We start from the raw sequence: 24,083 nt of genomic DNA, 5'->3' as shown, positions 1-24,083 counted from the left end.
AAATAAGAAAAAAATGTTATTTGAAATTGAATTTGGTAACGACGGATTATTAGATGAATATCAGCGTATTCCTCATTTGAAAACACTCTTGGTATTTTCACCACGATTTCTTGATCTAACAGGTGTTGTGGTAAAAGTGTCAATGACGTTGAATCACTCTAAGGTAGTAAACTATCGACGAATAACATAAACACGTTCGACTTTTCATACTCTGCGAAGTAAAATACGCTGTTACCAAGTTTAATTTCGTTTTTTTATAACTTTGTCATAAAGCAATTATAACCGAACTTCAAATAACATTTTCTTCTTACTTTCACTTGTAGAATATGTTCCCGTCGTTTTGCCGGAAAACCCGGGGACACCCAGTATATATATGCATATATGATTATGCGTCTCCATATATACTTAGTCTTTGCAGTTCTTCGACATACATAATTCACGGTAATCCATGGATATGTCCTATAGTAAAAGTGTTTAACAATAACATCGTCGACCAGCATAAGTGTCCTCTCATTGCTTCATTGGCTCTAACACGCGATCGGATCTGTCATCGATATATATATAATCATTGTTTGCAATTAGTCGCAGCTTGAACGATTCTTGGCGAGTCTGTTCGTGCTCCATCGTTCTGGGTTACGTGTCATGAGTCCAATAGTTCGGTAAAAAATTGATAGCACGCGTGTTTAAGTAGAGTGCCGCTAATCATATGGTTTTATCCAATACGAGAGAGTAGAAAAATGACGAATTTTCGGTCCAAGGGTTAGTCGAAAATTATACATTGAAACTTCAATGAAGGAGGCAGTTAGCGAAACCATGTAAAACGTAAATGAATATTGAGTTTGATCAATTTTATTTGTGAGCGTTCCTCAGAAAGATTTCTTACATTCGACAAAAAAGATCGTAACATTACACTGAGAAAAATGAACGAATTCTCTTGAATTTCTAAAAAGTAATTACAAACAACAATGGCGTATTTAGAAGGAAGCTTTGTGGCTGAGAAGTACCTTCAATGATAATAGAACTTTGTAAAAACTTAATCTTTATAATATAAAATCGAACTTCGATCTGATTTGTTAGGAAGTCTTGAATATAGTAGAACATCGATTAAAGTATCCTGATATATGTGTTAACAGATTGAAAGGAATATGCTTCTTCCAACTACAACGAAACAATATTAATTAATTTAACATATTATATAATATAAGTTTGAATTACTAACAAAAGTGGAACGTGTTTCGTTCAATTCCTCTTTAAAGAATGTGCCCGATCCCACCAATGATCACAAACAATTATAAAACCTTGAATTAAGATTTCGAGAACCTGCGTTCGAAGTACAATAATGCCTATTAACTTATCGAGGTGTGATCATGATCGTGTCTACCTCTCCTTAACAACCGCCTTAAACATTTTCGAGCAACACGCAACCTACCAAAACGATCCATCACCCGAACTCTTAAGCCTGTTATACTCTGGAACAGTTTTCCACGTCGGAAATAACAAATCCGTCGACAGGTTTCAACAGTAGCAAACCAGAATAGACAAGAACGGAAAACTGAACGTCTTCAGAACATGTGTGTCTTGAAGAGCCAAACCAAATTCCTGCCGCCCCCTTGTGTTACCACCAATCGTATATAGAAGCCGCTGACTTCGTCCCTGGGAGCAACGATCGGTTGCTCCTGCGGCTGTTCCTGTTGAGCCTGTTTCTGCGTTTCCGGATTTTTCACTCGTACCTTTACCCTATCCTCCTTTTTCTTCTTCTCTTTTCGCTGCTGATCCCTTGCCTGTCTTTCCTCGCGTATCTTCTCGGATTCGGGCTTTCGGCCTTCGAGATACAACTGCAACAGCTGGAAGTCCTGAGATTCTAGCTCCTCCTCCCTTCTCTTCTCTTGTATCTGCCTCATCAATGCGTCGTCCTGCTTCTGCAAATCTATCTGTTGCTGCACAGCCGAGTGCACCTTCAGGTCCTGCAACTGCAACTGCAGGCGCATGTCCTTCCGCATCCTTTGCTGCTCCTCTTTTTCCTGTTGACTCAGTTCCTTCAGCTCTGTGACCTTCTTACTCTGTTCATCCTGCGACGTACTCTGTACCTCTGATAGGCGTTCCTTTTGCTCTTGTAGAGCTAGTTCGTTTTCTGGAGTCTTCGGCGCGAGATCCTGTTGTTTCTCCTCTCCTTCCTTCTGTTTCATTTTCTCCGATTGTTCTCGTTGTTGGATGTCCTGTTCTTTCTGTCTCTTCGATTCTTCTTCCCTCTGTCTGGACCGTTCGAGTTCTTCCTCTCTCTGTTTCGATTTCATCAAGTCCTCCTCTCGTTGTCTGGCCTTCATGAACTCCTCCTCTTGCTTCTGTTTTTTCGTTATTTCCGCCTCCAGCTTGTTCAAAAGTTCCTCCTCCTCCTGCTGCCTCTTTAGCTCCTTCGCTTCATCTTGCTCCTTCTTCTTCTGCTCCTTCTTCAGTTCTTTTTTCGATTTCTTGCTTTTCTTCCGTTTCTCTTGCTGCTTCTTCGTCTCCTTCTCATCGTACCTCGACTCGCCATCTTTTTCCTTGTCCTCGTCCATCAGCTGCCTCTTCAGCTCCTCCTCTCTCTCGTGCATCTTCGCTTCCTCGATCTGCCGTTTCAGCTCTTGCTCCTGCCTGAGCAGCTGCAGCTGTATCCTCTGCTCGATTTGCTTCTGCAGGTCTTCCTCCTCCTGTTGCTTCGGCGATTTCGTCTCCTGCCGCGGCTGGTGTTGTTGATGGTGATGGTGATGGTGTGTCTGCGGCTGCGACTGCTCGCCGATCGATTCCTGCTCGGCTGTGCTGTTTTTACCTTCAAGCGGATGCGAGCACGCATCGTTAATAGGAATTTCCCCGCGTCGGGACCCGTCCGAAACGGCCGCAATGTTCAGTGCGGCCGTGGCCGGAGGTTAGTTGCTACCTGAATGCTGCTTCTGATCGGAGCCGGCGTCGGAACCACTCGAGCTCAATGTCGTCTTGCTATCGTACTGGTCCGGCGAGGACGTGCACGACATCCCGCGGTCTTGACGAATCACTCTGTGGGGGGAGTGTTTATCCGGGTCGACACTGCTCGGGTCTGCCTGCAACAAACCCTCCGGTCAAGGGATTTCGGGAGCTGAGCTGTCGCCAGTCGGAAATGTCTACAATCATGGGGAGATTGGGGGGGGGGGGGCTAGTTGCGGGAACTATACGCACAGTGGCCAGTTTGTACGAAAATGTGGACAACGTTGAAAAAGAGTGTCCTCGGTTCGTGGAATCTACCTCCAAGGGGTTCTAACAGCGACCCTGTCAAACATATTCTAGTTCCAAGTGTACAGTTCATGAAATCTTATTTAGCTTCAAGGACTTCTAGCTGCCACCCTGTCAAACATGTTCTACTTCAAAGATTTCAGTTCATTGAATTTTATCTAGCTTCAAGGACTTGCAGCTGTCACCCTGTCAAATATGTTCCATTTCAAAGTTTTCAGTTCACGGCATCTTATCTGGCATTAAGGAGTACTAACCAAAGACCATAACTGTTGTAACCAAAAAGAAAAGAAGTTATGGAGTAACAAGTATTTCATCGACTAAAATCATATTGATTACAAATAATATGATTATAACAGTTATCAATGAGAGAAATTTATTTCGATCGCTCATAACAGTTATTGATGATGGAAATTTGTAATAGTTATTATTAAATAGTAAAAATTTCAAATAGTAGACAATCAATTATATAATAAATTTTTTATTCGTAAAATTAAATGCTACAATCAAAATTTAATGTTACAAACATGAGGTTTTCTTTTCTTTTCACAGGCTTACTCTATCCGAAATAGAGTAGACATCTCAGTAATTAAATAAGCAACTGAAATTAATTTTCTCAGCAATAATTATTATTAACAAGTGAAAAGAAATTCGATCATCGATAACTGTTATGAGCGACTGAAATAAATTTCGCCAATTGATAACTGTTATGAGTAATCGAAATGAACTTCTCTTATCGGTAACTACTTTGAGCTATCAAAACAGTTTTTCTTCATCGATAACAGTTATGGAGGGGGATTCAATTTTTTGGACACTAATAACTGTTATTCGTAACCAAAAAGTATAAAAATCGATATTTTTTAATCATTTTATTCTTAGATTTTTTTTCTTTATATTTTGTGTAGATTATCTTAAATTTTAAGAATAATCAACTTTTTTTTAATGACTTTTATCGTAGAAAATTTTAGAGTAACTGTTATTTTTGGTCCGTGGTAGTAACTGCGACTCTTTCAAAAATACGGGGTGTTCCATTTATTATTATTGACGATATCGAAAACTGTTTTGGACAAAAGTTATATGGTTTCGAGAGGGACATAATTCTATGGTAATGGTTTTTCTGTAGATGGAGCATGTGAAGATCATTTTCAATTTTTTTAATAGAACCATATATCTTTTGTATACCAATTGATGTAGTTCATTATTCTCCATAAAAAGTGTTTAACCCACTCATACCGAGAAAAGATTAGGTTAGGACATATTAACATGAAATTATGTCTCCTTCGAGACTTTTGTTTGAAACATTTTTCGACATCATTAATAATTTCACGAGATATTCGAGTAGTTCAATTTAAGTGGGACACCCTGTATGTAAAAATTTGAGCATCGAAATGTCACTGTCAACAGAGATTAACCATTGACACCTTACTAAGGATAGATTTTCAGCCTAAGGAAGAAATATTGTTGTAGGTTAGTTTATAAGTAATAAGTTAAGTTTATAAGTTATAACTATCAAAAATACGAGATTTGTCCACGTTTTTGGGCAAATTGACCACTATATGACGGTGACTGACAACGGGACACGGTGAATCGACAATCAATACTGAGTGCAGTGCTGGGTAAAATTCATACGTTCTTCAGGCAGCCGTTGATATTATACTAAGGCCGGTTTATAGGTTACAACTATTTCACTTTTCTTGTCTTATAATATCTAGTTCAGTCCATAATACAATTTTTTAACAGAATCTACTATAGATTTATATTATTCATTTCTTTTGAATCGAGATACAATTATATTTTGTAGTTGTGCGCAATAGGAAATTCACAGATTTGGATGACCTTGAAATATTTCGTCAAGGTTAATATTCTAAACAACTTTTTCCTATACATCTCGATCGGTTCACATATTACATTCTTATCAGTCCTATTCATTAGTATATATATTATTATTTTCTCATATTAATTTCGTCACAGTTACAATAATTAGAACTATTTTGTCCCTAATAATTTCCTAGTAAGAAAATGGAATTTATATATATTGTATACTTATGTTTACAGTAACCCTTCAATATTGGTATTAGAAAAACATAATTTCGTTTCAGTTTGGAAGAAATGAATAACGTTCATATTGAGTAGTATTTTCCATTACGAGTCAGACTCGTTATTATACGGAAAAGGGGAATATCCCTAACACTTTGATTATGCAACTAGGAATTTTGTAAAAGAGAAAACCTAACGTGTTTATTCACTAGCATACGAAGACTATAGGTACTTCATTTTTTCTGAATAATAATAGTAATTTTCTTTAAAGTTACGGCGATAGTAATTAGGGGGTTTGAAAAACAGCGAAGGAAAAAGAAGATATAGAGTTTCTGGATGAAAGAAAGAAAATTGTGAATAAAGCGGGATAAAGAAATTAAAAGTTTCATTTTATTTACAATAACTGACTCTTCGAATTCATTCCGTCAATCAATGAAGATTTTAGAATTTTTTGTCGATAATAATCTGTAAAAATGTATAGTGCGCTGAGATAATTACTGAACATTCCCTATTACGTCATCTTGATTGTGAAGTGATTAAATGTGTTTGATGAGCTTGTACCGGGGTAAGATGCATATTAATTCTTAATGAGGTACTGTTCATGAATACTAATGATGGAGAAGACGTTTTTAGAAGGGATATAATTTTATTATCAACATCTCGTTAATTTCATTTATTATGTACGAACCAAATATTTTAAATATTAAATGTGTTTACTTTTTAGTTATTTTATATTATAAAGTGTCTTGTTTCATTCTAAATTCTTAAAATAATAACTGAAAATATGTTTACCGTAATAAGACTTGATTTTAAAAAATCTCTTAAGTAGCATAAACGACGGAAATTTTGAGCGATTATGTGCATACACTTACGCATACAAAGTTTGTGTGTATGAATGCATACAAATACGTGCATGCATATAGAAAATCGATAAAAAAATTTGAATTCGAATGGAAAAAAATTCAATACTTGATACACTACCACTCAAAAAGATTTTACTACTTGTAGTAATCACTTATATTAACGTTTATTTCAAACTCATCATCATTATTCAATTAAATGTGAAACCTGAATTACAAAAACAAGTTTAAATATTCATTCTCACTTTGCTCATTATAAAAATATAAATCATGGTTTTCTAAACAAGCTCGAATATTTTTGAGTAGAAGCGTACTTTCAAGCACTTATCAACAGGAACTTGGTCCCATTAATAAAGAAAATTCGACATAAGGGGTACTATACTTATGAAGATAAATCTTGTACGTTTAAATGCGTCTATAATACTTATATGCGGGTGTTACAAAATATATAAATGTGGAGCCTCATTCAACACTTCAATACAAAATTTTTATATATTTTTTTTTTAATTATATAAGGTCGGCTGCGAATATTCTATAATTAAATATTCTATAATTCATTTACTGTTTCTTTAGCATGCTTGAAAAGTAAAGGTAATACAAACAGAGGGGAAGAGAAAGATTAAGAAAAGTATTTTCTCGAAAATCTCTATTTTGCTAAGATTGTGTATGTTTGAAATAACCTAGTTTTTTAATTTTCCTCGCGTCAGACCAAACCATTTATCACAGAATTTTAATAATTGTTGTGGGAGGTCGATTAATATTTTGATTTACTGACAAAAATGAACTAATATCACTTTTACAATTCAAGATTAAATTTGGTATAAGACACGCATCATTAACATACAAATACTAGAAGTGCCAATTAAATATACAGGGTGCCCCAAAAATGTTGTACTTCCTTGAAAAGGTGGGATTTCTGAGGTGATTTGAAGTCATTTTCTCCGTTGCGGAAATGTTCTCCGTGGCTTTGTTAAGGAGTTATTAACGAAAAACACGGACCAATCAGGGCGCAGAAATAGCGGGACTTGTCGTTGAGCTGCAATCTTTTTCGAGCTGCAAGTTTTTCGTTAAAAACTCCTTAACAAAGCCATGGATGACATTTTCGAAAAGGAAAAAGTTATTTCAAATCACCATAGGAATCACCCTTTTTAAGGAAATACAACATTTTTGGTACACCCTGTAGAAAGAATTTTCATAAAAGCTCCATGATATTGAAACTAATATAAATTGTCAGACTGCGTTGGTTATAAAAATGATTTATCTACCTAGAAAGAATGTTGAAACGTAAAAAATTTTCGAGAAAACACCACACTCACACAGAGACGTATTCTTACTTTAATCCCTTTGCGATCACAAATTTTTCGGACAAGACTGTGTATCACGGTGACCAAACGGAACATCGAGTATATTTGTTAATCGGTTACTACCTTCGTGAAGAATGTACATGTTCTAGTTCGTATTGTTAGAAATTCACAGACTAATGTCCTGGAGCTACGTTAAAAGCGCCGCTTGTAAACAGTGTGATTCTCAGGTATTAATTTTCATCAGATTAGGCGTGTCGTACGCGCGAATCTCACTTACGTCCCACGAGCTTTGCGAGAAAGAAGAAGAAGAAGAAGAAATGAAGAGAACGAGATCGAAAATAAGGGTACAAAGAGCGAGATTATTAGGAACAGAACAGAGCAGTCGCCGGCAACGATCGAACGTGGCAGTGAGTTCCCGCGATAACGGAAAGAAAAAACAACGAGAAAGTAGGCGTGACGGAGCACGATCATTCAGCGGGACAACACGCACCTGATAGGCCAGCGCGTTCATGATGATCCCAGGCGGCACCAGATCTAACGGGTGGATCTCTTTCATTAACACGTTCGTCGGGATTTTATGGAACTGAATGTACTCCAGGAAGTTGGCCATCACCTCCTTCAGGGTTGCGCTCTGGTTACTGTCGCAGAACTTTTTGCTCCACATCAAGGCCGCCTGAGCAATGCAGAAAAACCAATGTCAGGCACACCTGCTAGCTTAACTCTAATCAATTTTTTTGCTTAGGTAACATTACACCTGCTGGAAGTGTACAGGGTGTACCAAAAATGTTGTATTTCCTTGAAAAGGGTGATTTGAAATAACTTTTTCCTTTACGAAAATGTTCTCCGCGGCTTTGTTCGGCAGTTAGTGACGAACAACACGGACTAATCAGAGCGCGGCAATACTAGAGAGATTCCGGCTCGGCTACAGGTCCCGCTGAGCGTGGCGTTGACATTGGCAGAGCCGGAATACGTCTGCTATAGCCGCGCTCGGGTTGGTCCGTGTTTTTCGTTAATAACTCTTTAGGGAAGCCGCGGGGAACATTTTTGTAAAGGAAAAAGTTATTTCAAATGACCTCGGGAATCATGCCATTCAAGGAAGTACAACATTTTTGGGACACCCTGTATATCAACGATTTTTTCAAGAATCGGAAATCTGTTCGAATATTTTTTGGATCCATGCTGGATAATAAAATATTGTATTTCTGCATATTTAATTTAGTAATTTCTTAACTTAATTTCTAATTTAGTAAATTTCTACTAATTTTTGTAATTATGATGAAACATATATGAACATTATGATGAGTATGTTCATAAACAAGCAGACAATAAAACTTCACTGATACAAATTGAAATACATTTTCAGTGCCTTAATTAAAATACCTTACCATACAAGTCAGTGTTCAAAATCGTTTATACAGAAACACAGTATCATCTTGCATTTATAAATCTGATATTTTCCCACTAAATCAGAAATAAACGAATGAGTCCCCACCTTTATTCAGTAATAGGGCCAATAGGTACCATGACAGTTTCTGATTTGCAGCTTGCAATTAGATTTTCACTACCAATGTAATCTTGGCGTCACGTAAACTTCGCGATTAGGTGAACAGAACGAGAGGATTAAATAAAAAAATCTCCGCAGAGATACGGCAGAAGCTCCTATGACTCGAAAAACAGTACAGTAAGACCTCGCGCGTTGCACGAAATGATATTGAAAACGCGTGCAAAAATCGAGGAGTCTAGTGATTCGCAGTGTCGATCTTCTTTTGTTTCTACAAACACCAAAATTCCCACCGCGAGTTCCCCAGTAATTGAGGTTGCAATTATTGAGGTTCTACTGTACTTACTTAATAGTTTAGAAATTAAAAAACTTCTTAATAGGTTCGGAGATGGAACGAGAAAAGAAAAATTATTTAAAGTTTCAAGAGGAAAAATAAATGTCCAGAGTCGGACAATGTGAAGATAGTTGGAAGAAAAAAATGTGGATGGTAAAAAGTGGAAACAGATGATCTAGTTTCGAAGTAATTAATTTAAACGTACTTGGAACTTGGTAAACTCGTCAGCTCGCAGTTCCTCTCTCGCCAGGATCAACAGGACTACGTGTTGAGGGAGCAAAGTGAAAGATCCTAAGTTCAACACTTCGTTGCCATGTTCGATGACGAATTCCAGCACCTTCGAACATCATCAAGATCCGATTAATACAATCTAAGATATGAAGAGAGTATGCTACTTGACTCGAGCACTTTAAATATCTCGCTTAATATTGATAATAGAACGGAATATCGCAGGAAATCATTATAGAGCATGAAGAGTCAAACATTCTGATAAGCGAACATTTTTCTGAAGGTCGAAATTTCGAGGTTTCAGGGTCATCAATGATTGCTAAAATGAAATTATATGTTCTAAGATCAAAATGAATCGAATGATCTAATTGTAAGTACAAAATATAAAAAGAAAACGAAGAAATAAGTAAAAATATAATAATTAATTTAAATATATAATTGAAATATGACTGTGATATAAAAGTAGGTGAAGAAAATTTGTCTTAGGAAATGTTCCAAATTAGTGTTTCAAAGGTTACTGAAAGTTGCTATAACAATTTTGATCATCGGATCGAAGATGAAAAGCAACTGTGACAGTAATGCAGCGTAAATTAACAGATTTCGATCTCTTATTATGCAATGAATACCATCTTATCTTCGATTGTCGTGCAACAAGAACTTATAATTATTGTTCTGATTAATTAATCACGGACGGCGTTATCTAATCTTAATTCAATTAGATTAATGATGTTTATGCGATTTCGAGCGGAGAGAAAACAAGTCAGGACACATTCACTTAATGCTGACAATCCTCCATAGATTCTTTTTAATGCGATATCTCTTTATCGGATACGATGTTAAATTAAACCAAGTTGATAACAAATTCGCGTGAGAAGAATAGTATCGATCGATGTAATTGCGGGTTTTTTTTCTGTATGCACGTGATTGAACGTTCTTACTTTTACAAAGTTGTATCTACGCATAAGTGTTTTGTGTACAAAATGTCACACGGTTCACGTGTACATTTTTTGACAGCTCCATAACATCAGATTACTACAAGTAGGTATACTTTCTCACTCTACACGAACGGAATGTGAATTTTATGAATTTATGTACCAGTGTGCTAGGGTAGGCGACCCAATTACCTTGGGGGTGCCAATTACTGTGCCTATATTAATTATACTTATTTTTAAAGCCCAATGAATATTAAAAAACAGATGTTACATTTTTTTCATTAAAATCAATTAACAAATATCTCTTCTTTTAAATATTCATTATGCTTTAAAAATAAGTGTAATTAATATAGGCACAGTAATTGGCACCCCCACAATAATTGAGTCCCTTACCCACTATATTATAAATTACTAACATTAACAAATGTTTCTTTCTTTGAGGTAGTGAAATAATTCCATTATTCACACAAGAAAAGATCCTTTTCCTTCTCTTTTTAGCAGATACTTTAATTCACGATTTACATCTCCACAGAAAATATTTTTACAATTCTAGGAAATCATCGTCCGCAAAGGATATCAGTTCTCATTTTATTTGTTAACTACTTAAGCAAACAATTTATTGCATAAGGATTCACAATTTGGTTTTCATAATTTTTAAATACTATGCCGTCATTGTTTCTATAAAATTAGAAATGTTGAAAGAAAGATTTACCTTTTGTACCAAGGACTTAGTGCATTTGTACTGAATGTATCGTTCGGCTGATGCTAATAAAGAACACACAGTGTCCACTGTTATACAACATTGAACAAATCCAGCGCAGGCACTTCTCAACTGGTTCAAGCCATAGTAATCCGCAGCGTTCATTACTCCTTTAATGCGAGAAAATATTATTTTAGACTATCGCAATTTTACACTAAAAATAATGTTTCCAAAACATTTGATAAAAATTACAATATCTCAGAAATCTTGAATTGACTTTAATTGCCACCTATTATAACGTGAGCACACATAATGTTAGCACCATTAATTTATTCAACGATTACAAATTGCAACATTTTATGGGAAAATGATTTCTAAAATTTTACCAAACGCTATTATTAGTTGTCAGTATAGATGCTTGTTAAATTTACTTTTAATTATTAAAAATATTATCATATTATCAATAATAATAATCCACGAAAAATATCGTTCACTACCGACTTAACGTGTAACAATAAAGTTAAATGAATTAGTAAGTTGCTTGCATAATTAGTTGATAAAATAATATTGTTTCAATTACCTAACAACGTTCTAGGCTGTAGCATGATGCAGCCGGTGTGAATGTATTCTATCACTTGGCGAAACACGTCCGGCTCGAATTCCTCGATGATTATAGTTGGATGTTGATTCGGCTGTGATTCAGCAAAAAGTTTAAATTTTATACAAACTTGGATACATTGCAATTAAAATAGTTCTGATTCTAGTTTGAACTCGATAGACTATGCTAAGCTAATTGCACGGTGCATTCAATGATGGATATACTAAATTTTGAATAAATAGATCCATTAATTAATCTTTCGTGGGCGAATTTTTCTGTTTTGAAGAATTTTTAAATATTTAATTATTTACATTTCGGAGATTCAAATATTGAAGATATTGAAACATATATAGATATACATACATTAGTTTATTGTTTGTATACACAAATTATTCTTTCGACATTTTTCCTTTATAAAGTATTGAAATATACTTATACGTATTCTATTAGTAATTGAGGATGTCAATGTCATGCCCAATTGAATATACGACGTTTTTAAAAAACTTTCAGCTATGTACAAAATAAAATTTATAACATATTTTTGGACTACAGAGCCAGAGTTTATTACGCCAACTTCTTTGTTTAAAAAATGTTATTTTGTATGTCTTCCATATCGTGAGTCATTTAATTTTTAATATGAAAGTCTAGAAATAATGTTATCCCTTTATAACTCTATGCAACTTAGAAGTCATACATTTATTTCTTGCTTCTTTCAAATCTTGTGTACTTGTGTCGCTAGAATTTAGTGTTACATGTTGTTCTACTCCATTCTTATAACCTACGAATTTCTTTAATGCAACTTTATAATATTCACCAATTTTAATTGTGATTAATGTGTTGAGAATAGATTTGACAAAAATGAAGTTATAGAGGGTTAGGCCTGAGTTAAGTGGATATCATATTATTGTAATAATATTAATCTATTATTGATCATATTATTGTATAATAATAATATTCCTTAAAAACGATAATAAGGCCACAGTTTCAATAATACAATATAGCAAAAAACATATGTGTCTATTTTATTTCGAAAAGCTCTAATGTTTTGCATACAATTTCCCTTCTAAATAATAATATGGTATATTTTTTATTTGCGTTAAAAAATTGTGTATATATACGTCTTCAAAGGTTGATTTTAAGCTTTTCTCTATAGTTTGAAAAGTGATTCAATAAACTCTGGTTCTGGAGTTCAGAATTATTAAGAACACTAAGGTTTTCTTCAATTAATTTGTGCTTCAACAGTTTTCATAATGTTTCACTGCGATTCTAAATATTGTAAAACATTTAATCGATCGTCCATCATCAATCGCTTAAGCATCGGTGGAAGTCAGTCGATCACTTCCCCGCCACGAACATTTCGCGACACAGTTGGCGTGGGTGCAGATTGTCATAGGCAAACTACTGTGCGTCTAACACTATCATAAATCCACGACTACGTAACGAACTTGTGAGATGCAGAAGATTAGACTGTGTCGCTCCTGAATGACACTTTCGTTATCGTGCGATCCTAGAACTACTGCAAAATTTTCTATACAATAATTAGGCGATCATTCGTCCTCGCGATCCGCTAGATCGCTGGTTCGAATTTGAAATTCGCATGCTCACTCAAAAAGGGGAAAAAAATTATACATAAACACGTCATTTATATTACAATTTCAGCTATCGAGTACTAAACTAGCACTACTTCCGAGATGTCAGCTTATGGATAGTTTTTCGTGTTCTTTTTCCATTTTCTTGATCATTTTCACGAATTAAGCCTATCATGAATGAAAATATGTTTTCAAAGTATATGACACCGTTTTGTAGACCTTCATATTATTTTGCGAAACGCTTATGATGATACAATGATGAATCGAGTGTTACTAAATTACTGAATTATAACTGAACTGGAATTATGAATGAAAATATGCTTTTGTATCATTCAATAAAGCATAAATGAATAGTCACGTTTCATTAAAAGACATGCAATTTGAAATTTTACTTTTGGTTTCACTTCACCTTGGATTATATTGAAAAAAGTTCAAAATTTCTGTGTTGCTAAGGTGAAGTTTAACCAAATATTTCACTGACTACGCAAAACGTAGTATTTTAAATGTTGTATTGCGACTTTAATTACTGAAACAACTTTCTTGTGTCAATAAATATTTTCTATTGTAAGAGAATTAATTTGACTCAATAAATAGTCATGTATGATCATTCTGTATTGGTTTAATAATTATTGGAGATTAACCTAAAAAAGAAACAGGTCTAAATATTTGTACACTATTATATACACTTTAACTATTTTATACACCTTGTACACAAGGGTCATATGATAATTCGTGTGACATCAGTGCGAGATCTTTCATGCAGTTCTATAAATCACGATATCGCCCATCTACTACACGGCACACGGATGAACGATGAAATCGAGACTCTCATAGACAACAGCCAATTTCTCCTAATGAGAATCGTCAAGAATGAGCTTTAGAATCTATGGTAATTCGTTTTTGAATTATTCGTTCGAAAGTTCTATGGTATAGACTGCACGAGAATGTAGCAGAATGAGTAAACAATGGAAAACAGAGCATCGTATCCAGAAGAGACGTTCATAGTACCTCTTGAATGGGAGCCAACTGCTGCGTGAACCCTGACCGCTATACGTCATACAACAGATGCACATTTACAGTAATTTTAGCGGTGATATTGTCCGTGTCTGTAGCTTACACATACTCTTTCGCATTTGAACGTATTCTCTACGCGTTGATAACATTTGTATATTTTCATTCGTATCGAAAAATAATTCAGATTAAAGATTCCTACGGTTTCTGCTGTTAGGTTTCAGTGCCGGGATGTGTACTACTCTTTGTGACGACGGACAGTAAGAAGGATTGCAACGAAACAATCGCTACGAAATTACTGCAATTACCTGTTGCGCCGCATTCTGCAGATTCAACAGCGGCTCCGAGCTTCTCTTCAGAAACATGCGGATCTTATTCTCGCGCGTTGGCGGCTCTTTCTTGCGCTGAGGACTCGGCGCTTGGTACAGCATTTTGTGAAACACCCTGGAACAGTCGAGAATCTCTCGTGAAATTGTACCTCTACTGTGATATCCTCTAGACTGCGGATTTGTGGGTATCTATACTTTATAGGAACCCTCGAAAAAGATGCAAACAGAATTTAATAGAATTTGATACTGCTTTAGTTTCTTCACATTCATAACCCTCGAGTGATATACTGTTTCCTCCTGTAATCTGCCTACAGATGCCGTGAAGATTTACTAAAATACCTCGAAGTAAATCGGGAAAGTATTTCAACACTAAATTGGGTTAAACTTTAAATTAGGGGACTACAAATTTTAGACTTTTTAAAGTATAATCTTGTAAATTTTGACGAGAACAAGCAAAAAATCCAAGTTTTAACATTAGTGATTCACTGGTTCAAAAGTTATGCGTGTTTAAAGTTGATCGATTTCAAGCGTTTTTTGACAGGTAAGGGCGTCGCCTACTCTCGCATAACTTTTGAACCAGTGAATTCCTAACGTTGAAACTTGGATTTTTGGCATTTTCTTGTCAAAATGTACGGTATTATATTTAGAAAAGTCCAAAATTTGTGGTCCCCTAAGTTAAAGTTTAGCCCTAAATTGCGAATTCAATCCTCGATATATTTATCGCGGTACGTACCTACTTCTTGCCGCTAAGACAGCCTTGACAGCGCATACTGGTTCTCTGGTGTCACCGACGAGGAAGGTGACGTCGCAGAGTTCCGGCATTCGAGCCAGAAACTTCATGTCTTCAGCCAAGCCGGTCTTATTCTCGAAAGTCGAATAATCTGACTCGTCGGTCACCCCCGACCCCGAAGCCTCCGGCATCGTGCTCGTATTGTCCTAAAAACAATTCCATGCACTGCCATTTAATATATAACTCGCACTATGCATAGTCCAGAAATTGAATTAGCTAAAGTATAGAATAGGAATAAAATAAATCACGGATTAAATTACACATTCTATGAATATATGCAACCAGTGTGATAAAAGAAGACAAAGGATCATTTAAATATTAGAATCATGAATTTCTATTTTGTTTATAAATGTTCTTATCAGTGGAGTTTTGTCCACATTCCACTGTAAATGAATTTTATATTTAGGATTATCTCAGACTCATCACATGTTCCCCTATTATTTCTAAAAAAGCTAATACAATGTGTCGATGATATTTTCAATTCGTGTAATAACGATGAAATACATTTCTCCTGTCATCTATTTTGCACTAAATTGGAAAAAATGTTATTTTTATAAAAAACTTTTTTTTAATTCTTTTCCAAAATTTTATTTCATTTCTAGTAGGATTTTTATTGTATACAATATAAAGTAAGACCTGTATATAAAATTCGTGCATACTTCTAAATTAAGTTACATTTACTTAACTGAAATACTTTTAATTAAATAGTCTGCAGATTTTTATATATGATAAAAACTGTTTGCAACAATTGTTTAAAATAGTAGTCAGATATAGATACACCTCATTTCTTTATAGTATCAGTAAGTTGAAAATAATATGACAGAATTTCTAAATTCTTTAAATATTTTTATTATTTTGTGTTTGATCCATTCATTCTAGTAATGCATGCATAAAGTTGGAAACAATACTCAATTAGATGCTTCCTTATTTTATTTTCAATGTAATGAAGTTCAATAAACTGAAACTGAAACTCTCTTTCTATTTCCTTAGCATTCAACAAGAGATTTTATATAAATAAATTCATTTCCCGTTATGATGGATAATGGCAACCTTAGAGTATTCAATTCAAAACAAAGAAAAATGGAGGAACAAGAAAAAATTCATTTTTAATAATCATAGATTTAAAAACTATTAAACTATTATTAAACTATGTTAAAGTTTAACTGATAGCATTTATGCATGACATTTATAAAAATCACTTGAACGAGTAAAAATTTTTCTCACCTTTCCTACAAGATAAAATAAATAACTCAGGGGGTGGAGGACAATTATATTTTTCAAATATATGGAGAAAATATCTTTTAGAATTAATAATATAACACACAGAACTCAATCGATCTGACGATGATATTTTTTTTTTCTGGTTCCATATTTATGTATTTCATTTTGAGGGTTGTGCAAGACGTAGGAAAATTAAAACGGAACCCATCGAAAAATTAATTTGAAAAATTCGATTTCGAAATTGAGGATGACATTTTGCATTTAATACTTTGCGGAGTGGGATTATTTTAGAATATTAAAAATATTTACGTGAGAGAATTAGGTCACCTATCAAAGTCTTTAACAATGGCCGAAAGAAAAATATCTACTGATTTTATATTAGTTAAATAATTCCAATCATTTATACAAAACAGTAGAAATTAATTTGACCTTAATGGGTTAATATCTACATCAATTTTTCAACATGAACACGCAGTATTTCAAAGTATTCTGACGCAGAAAAATATATAGTCCATTCTAAATTCATAAACAAATTTCAAATTTGAATGTGCCTTAATAACTTCTCCCACTTCGAGTATCGTCGATCGCTATTTTTAGTCACAGTAAAAAATGTTACTAATGAAACTTAAACAATTTCGAGAAGGTCACGATTTTGTGGCAATGTCCCTTTAAAGGGCGATAGTATGGTCCGATTTCAAGGTTTCGATATATCAAGCAGAAAAGGTTGTTACTTTAACAGCCTACAAACTGTCCAATAAACACAGGAAATGATTGAAAATACCTAAACATAAATATCGCAAAAAGATATCTCCTCGTCGTCGAACACGTGTGCATACGAATACAGAAATAGAATATACAGGGTGTCCCAGTATCGATGGCGCAACCGTGGAGGGGCGTGATTTTACATGAAAAGATAAGTCAAGAATATGGAATCAATTTTTCATTAAACCTAATGCATATAAAATTTTCATTCGATGCCTCGTTTTCGAGAAAATTGAGTTTGGAAATTCCGCGAACCCGCGTGCTGTCGAATAGGAATCGTCTGACGAGTCTGTTCATGAGCCAACTCTTCAATTAGATTTTCAAAAAGTCGATTTTATCGAAAACAAAGCGTCAAGAGGACAAAAATCGTATTTTCGAATTATTTTCTCACGAAGACTCCCACGGTTGCACCATCGATGCTGGGACATCCTGTATAGAAAGTTATTTACGAAAAGCCGTTCTCACGTGAAAGGTTTTTAATGCACCCAGCCAGCCGAACGCGTTAAGAAGTTCTAAAGAAAAGGCAGGAGCACGCTTTAACGGACGAAATGCACTTTCCTTTATCGCACGGGGAAATCTGCGAGTCCATCGATAAATCAACCGTTCCCTCCCCGTCCACGAAAGCTTCAACTACCCCTCCTGGTAACGAGGTCCGTTATCTACAATGTAGTTAACCTACTTGGAGCCGGAGACTCCTCTAATCCTTGTCCCTGGCCGACAGTAAACTTTCATTTACATTTGACCTTTGAATCAGACGAATTATTTCGACGGCATTTCGCGACATTTCAACTTTAATATCCGATCCGATTGGATCCCGCCTAACGTTCAACGGTGTTCTCAATTGGCAGTCGAGGAATGCTGACTTTGAACGGTGTTGTCTTTGTTTCTTGTCATCACTGAATCTTATTTCCAGTTTGAAACCTAAAGCTGTGCCCACACTGAAGGAACAACCAGCAACCTTTTGTTGATGTTGCTTCAGTGTGGACACAGCTTAATACCGGTGGATATTCAACACTGGAACTAATATGGAATGAAAATGAAAAATGTTGAGATTTTTTATTTCGTTGATACGGAAGTTGTAGAGATACTTTTGCAGAATATTATATCTGCACTTGTGCTTGTTGTACTTTTGGACCTATTTCTATGAGATCAACATGATTGCTCTTGATGGATTCAATATAATGAAATAACGACTTTAATTGGCTGCTACAACATTAGAATTTAAATGGAGGTTTCCATTATTACTACAAAATTAATTTAATTTTAAATGAATTAGCTTTTAACCCAGGGTTAAAATGTAGCCTAGCAATCCTAGGGTTAATGTTACACTCATCTAACTGTGAATATTTATTGCACTATAATTTTGGAACTGCGTTTTGGGTTTCGTGAAACGTAGCATAGTGAAATGTCATACAACAGTTTAATTCGGAAACTCGATGCCCTTTAATCCGTAGGAATTTGAGAAAGGTCATATGGCACATACGATCGTATGGTGTATGTATATACATAGTATATATATGCAGACATGTACATATATGCGTAAGTCTGCACATATATGTATATGTCGCACAGTAAATATATGTATAAGTCTGCAGTATTGCACTGTTTTTTCAGAAATTTCAGGATGCTTTTATTTTTAATGAAATTTGCTTAAACTTTTACTTTGATCAACGTAATGGAATATTCTGATTTTAAACCTGGATACACTTTAGTTTCGTATACAATTTCACACGATTTCATCCTTGTTTTGAGCATTATTAGAAAAGTTGATGGCTTTGAAACGTAATTCACGTTTGCTTATGATGATACATCAAGGTCAGATTTAATAACAAGCTACTGAAGGGATAAGTTTGTTTATTTCATACTTTGAATTATTTGTTTTATATCTTCTTTTACAATATGTTATTTCTTTTTTACTTTTTCTCGTACCCATATTCTTCTATTTGAATTTAACAACTTTGTATTGCCTAACAAAGTCATGTTATTGTTGTTGAAGTTATATTTATTATTTTAGTCGCCAATTATCTAATTATTTTGAATTTTACTTTGATGTGATCATGTAATTATTTCACCTTCCTAAGTATAAAGTTATTGTAAATTACGTGCTACCCATTTAAGTCTTAAATATAAGAAATTGAAACCGATTATTAATAACTACTAACATATTTATATTCTTTATAAGAATATCTAATATTGATTATTTAATTATACAAAAATATCTAATTATCATTTTTGGTGTAAATACACTGCCTGTTAATAATTGCTACTTGCAAATGGTTAAAGATAGCAATGGATAAATTATTTCATAGTTCAGACAGCACTTCAAGCGTTTCATTTATATGTGTTCATATAATAAGCGTGTCCTGTAATTAAAAGTAACAATATAAACATCAAGATTCAAATAAATAAAACATAAATATAATGTGCAGAATATTTTCTTCTAACCTACAAAATCAAAACCTTCCCACGTAAATATCTTAATGAAAAATAAGATAGATATGCATGAATATAATTTTTTGAAATTCTTACCTTCTCTATTAATAATCAGTTACTATCTTAATTATTATTAAACCATAAATACTATTAAAACAACCTTAAACATTGATTAAACAACTCTCAAAACGGGACGAGTAAGCAATAACCAAATAAAAATATGAAAACACTTAGGTTTTTCAAATCCCAAATAGATATTCAATAACTAAATGCTACTTAACACTTTCTACACTACAACAAAGAACAAGATCACAACTATCTTTAAGTACAGAAATGTTAATCGCTAAACCTAATATTGCAGCCTGCTTGCATTTTTTTCTAAAATAGTGTATCTCATTACGTTTCCATTTCGATAGTAATGAATATTAAATATAAATGTAATACTAAATATAACTCAATGAAAACACTGCATTTTAACGTACATTTTGAAAGTCCACTTAAGGGTTAAATACACAGAAACTGCTGGAGACTATTTCCAACAGTAGACTGTATTTTCATTGTTTGTAAATAATTGAAAAATTCAAGAAGAAGGGACTGCGAATTAATTTGTACAACTAATAAAAACTCTGAAAAACTTGTCTCTAACACCGTCCCCCTAACCGAATGAAAGAAATTACACGAACACCTCGGTAAAAGCCCGTAAAGCATGGTAATCGCATTCAGCTGGCCACCAAATTGCATCATGTGCCCCGGTCGGAGGAACGGGGTCACTCTCAAAAGAAAGATCGACAAAAGGGGTGCCCCGTAGAAGGGGTAAATTACCTGTTGCTCGAATCCCGGAGCCCCCTCGCTCGCCGGGTCGCTTTTTCCCCGAAAAAACACTTTTACCTCACTTCCGCGCTTCCACGATCACGCATAATCCACCACTCTGGCCGTGAACAGCATCCCCTGTCGCGACCACCCTCAAAACATTATTCCTGTTCTGAACGTGGCCGACAGCTTCGACGAAAACGAGTGTAACTGGTCACGAAACGAAGACGAAGCGTCGGACAAGACTCCCACGAGCCACCCCTGTCGACAACCACCTAACCCCTGTTGCTTTCAGGGCCAACCCCGACCGAGCGATTATGCCACGAGAGACACGCCTGCCCGCGACCGAGTTTCCGAGCCAGTGGCGTTCCTCTCCACCTGAATCCTCGAATAATCCTAGCCCGGGCACGCTCCGAAGCTCCTTTTCTTCTTGGATCGGGGTGCACGCGCGGGGGTGGTTTTCCGAGCAGGTCGGTATTTCGTGAATGGAGCTTCTCTCGCGTGCCGAATACGAAAACGGTGCTCGGTTTCGGGCAGAACGAGTCGACTGCGCCGAGTGTCCACTCCCTGAGGCCAGGCCACCCTTACTGCGCACTCGCAGAGAACCTTGCTGGGGGTTGAAACCCGCCGGCTGCGCCTGTACGACCCGCAGCCTCCTCAGAAGGACCTCTCCCTTTCCTATCGGGGAATTTTTAAATGTCACCTAGTTACCGGGTATCCTTGACGTAACCCGAGATCGGTGGTTTCTAGGGGTTGAAGGGAGTTTGGAGAGATGGAAGGGGTAGAGACTAAAAGTGGGCTCTTTTGAAGGACCTATTGGTAAATTTTTAAATGTTACTTGAGTAGTATGTCCTTGATAAAAACTGGAGTAGGTAATTTCTAGGAGTTGAACGGGAAGGGAGATGGTACAGAACGGGATTTACGGGAGTAGGTCCTAACAGCGGACTTTTAAAAGTCACCTATCTATCAGATATCCTTGACGTAATCTGAGATCTGTGGTTTCTAAGGGTAGTGGAAGTTGAAGGAATTGAGGGGTGGTGAGGTGGTGGAGGACCAGGTTGATCCGTGGGCTGTTTTGGAGGACCTATTGATGCATTTTTACATATTACATGGTCTCTGTGTTCTTGGTGGAAATTGGAATAGGTGACTTATAGATTATCCAGGGCTAAATAGAAGGGTGGAATGGAACTTACAGTAGTGGGAAGAATTATGTGAAGTTTAGTCTTCTACAAAGGACCTATCGATGGATTTTTGAAGGCCATTTAGTTATCGAATGTCCTTCACGAAATCTGAGATCGGTAGTTTGCTGGGGTTGAGGGGGTTAGATACATGGAGGGGTGAAGGGGGTTGAGGAGAGATTGCCTGATGTGTGGTCTATTTTAGCGGAGCTATTGCTGGATTTTTACATATCATTTGGTCACTGTATCCTTGATAGAAATTTGGATAGGGGATTTTTATGGTTTGAAGGGGTGAGGGACAGGATTTATGGCAAAATGAAAGGGTGGAATAGAATTTCAAGAAGTAAGAGGACCTATCAATGGATTTTTGAAGGTCATCTAGTTACGGGGTATCCGTGGGGTGACTTTAGATCGCTGATTTCCTGGAATGTAGGAGCGTTGGAGAGGGTTGGAAAGGGATGGAGGGGGTTAAGAAGGGTTGAGGAGGATGGAGGACCTGTTTGATCTGTTGTCTGTTTTGGAGGACCTGTTGGTGGATTTTTATATTACTTTGTTACTGTGTACTTGGTAGAAACTTGGTAGTAGATTTTTAGGGATTGAGGAGATAGAAAGAGGAACGAAGGAATATAAGGAGATTCTGAAGATGGTTTGATACACAGTTTGAAGCACAAATCTAGAATCTTTCAATTACTATGCTTTGACAATTCTAAAGAGAAAAGACATGTTCCTTAAAAATATATGAATATATTTTTGTAGAAACAGTATTTAGAAAGTTTGTAGAAATTTTGTAGCTATTAAATACAATTTGAAATGTACCTTCAACATTTTTATTTAACAAGTTCAATAGAATTATCGTCTAGCGTTTATATTTAACACAAGACAAGTTTTTAATTAAAGAAGACAGTGATTGAGAAAGCAAACTACAAAATAAAACGTAATATTCTGAAAATATCCTGTGGAAGTTTCAAATAAATTTATCGATTCAATCCTAACTTTCTGTAACTTCAGTATTGGTCCATTATTTATCAAACATTTTCATTATATATTCATAACGCTAAAAACTTTTCAAGTATGTTTACATGCAAAAATCGATTTTCACGACCTCTTATTAATTAAATTTATGAACAGTCAATAATTTTTAACAAAATCCCAATTTTTCTCTAAATTCAATAAAATTAAATACTTGTATTTTATTCCTGTATTTACAAATTATTATGAAAAAATGGAATTTCTCGTACAAACGTATACGTAAACTATAAATTACACATTAAAGTGAGAGACACAGATGACGCAAACCCAAAAATGTCTCTACATTCGATAAAATTTTTAAATAAAAAATAAATAATCCAAAATAATTTTGGAATAATCCAATATCCAATAGTACAAGGTAGCTACAATGTATAAGATTTTAACCAAAATACCGTCGGATTTCATAAATCCGTTCACAGTCCGTTAGACAACGATTATTTCTATAAAATTAATTTTTCAATTATGCAAGTATCCTAAGCTCCACACGGTTTTTCACATCGAGTTACAACTTGGGCAACGAAAGTGAAGTTAACGTGAACTCCACCGTGACGAATCCGGGTCAAGCTCAAAATCTGGCTCTGTGGACCACAACCATTCATGACTGTAGGGGGAGTCTCGTCTCCCTCCATTCCAGACCGTCTTCCTCTACTAATCAATAACATTCGGCCCTGCAACAAGTTGCTACCCCGGCTGAAAGTTGAGGGAAATGACGCAAACATTTTGATCGAATAAAAATTTCCCTGTTTCCAGAACCACCAGTGACCGAAATATTAATACCCCAAACATTTCGATGTTCAAAAAGCCCCTTTATTAATCAAGGGGAAAATTAGAACGGTAAGGCTTTTTCATACGAGTGTTATTCTTAGAACACTATACATTATTAGACAGATTTCATTCATAGCATTCTCGATCTTTCCAAAATAAGATTCAATAAACTGTTAATGAGTCTGATTTGACGTATGTTGCAATTTTTGATAATAATGTGCAAAATTATTTCGTCGATTCCGATTTTGATTAAATTAATCGACGAAAGTCTATTTTAAATCCACGATCTAGGTGCTGTATGTTTTATAAATATATCATTTTTTGTTCCTTTAAATGTTGAACTCAACTTTTTAATTGTTTTAGAAGACGACTATTCGTTAATTTTAATATACTACGAAATGTACTTCATTTATGCCTATACATACATTTTTT

The 24,083-nt window shown here is 35.2% G+C and overlaps 1 protein-coding gene across 2 annotated transcripts; it reads right to left on the bottom strand.

Annotated features, from left to right (window-relative positions):
- Positions 1-44: 44 nt before the first annotated feature.
- Positions 45-21,423, bottom strand: LOC143353287 (uncharacterized). Of its 2 annotated transcripts, XM_076786488.1 has the most exons (10): positions 20,692-21,423; positions 15,397-15,599; positions 14,643-14,778; positions 14,332-14,370; positions 11,717-11,828; positions 11,149-11,306; positions 9,482-9,613; positions 7,932-8,114; positions 2,915-3,074; positions 45-2,806 (listed from the first exon to the last, which is right to left on the bottom strand). In XM_076786488.1, the coding sequence occupies exons 2-10, from the start codon at positions 15,582-15,584 to the stop codon at positions 1,563-1,565; spliced, it is 2,352 nt and encodes a 783-aa protein (XP_076642603.1). In that variant the 5' UTR covers positions 15,585-15,599; positions 20,692-21,423; the 3' UTR covers positions 45-1,562. The 2 variants fall into 2 exon arrangements, with proteins under 2 accessions (XP_076642603.1, XP_076642612.1); XM_076786497.1 differs by lacking the exon at positions 14,332-14,370.
- Between the last annotated feature and the right edge of the window lie 2,660 nt (positions 21,424-24,083).

This window comes from Halictus rubicundus, chromosome 1, assembly GCF_050948215.1.
Source record: "Halictus rubicundus isolate RS-2024b chromosome 1, iyHalRubi1_principal, whole genome shotgun sequence".
Taxonomy (NCBI): Eukaryota; Metazoa; Arthropoda; class Insecta; order Hymenoptera; family Halictidae; genus Halictus; species Halictus rubicundus.
This window is presented reverse-complemented; position numbering and strand designations above follow the sequence as displayed.

Excerpts from the sequence above, each read along its gene's own strand:
- LOC143353287 (XM_076786488.1), bottom strand. The coding sequence starts at position 15,584 with ATGCCGGAGGCTTCGGGGTCGGGGGTGACCGACGAGTCAGATTATTCG. Across the intron at positions 3,075-7,931 it reads TGAACGCGCTGGCCTATCAG|GCAGACCCGAGCAGTGTCGA; the intron begins GTGCGTGTTGTC and ends GGTTTGTTGCAG. Across the intron at positions 2,807-2,914 it reads CGATCAGAAGCAGCATTCAG|GTAAAAACAGCACAGCCGAG; the intron begins GTAGCAACTAAC and ends ATCCGCTTGAAG.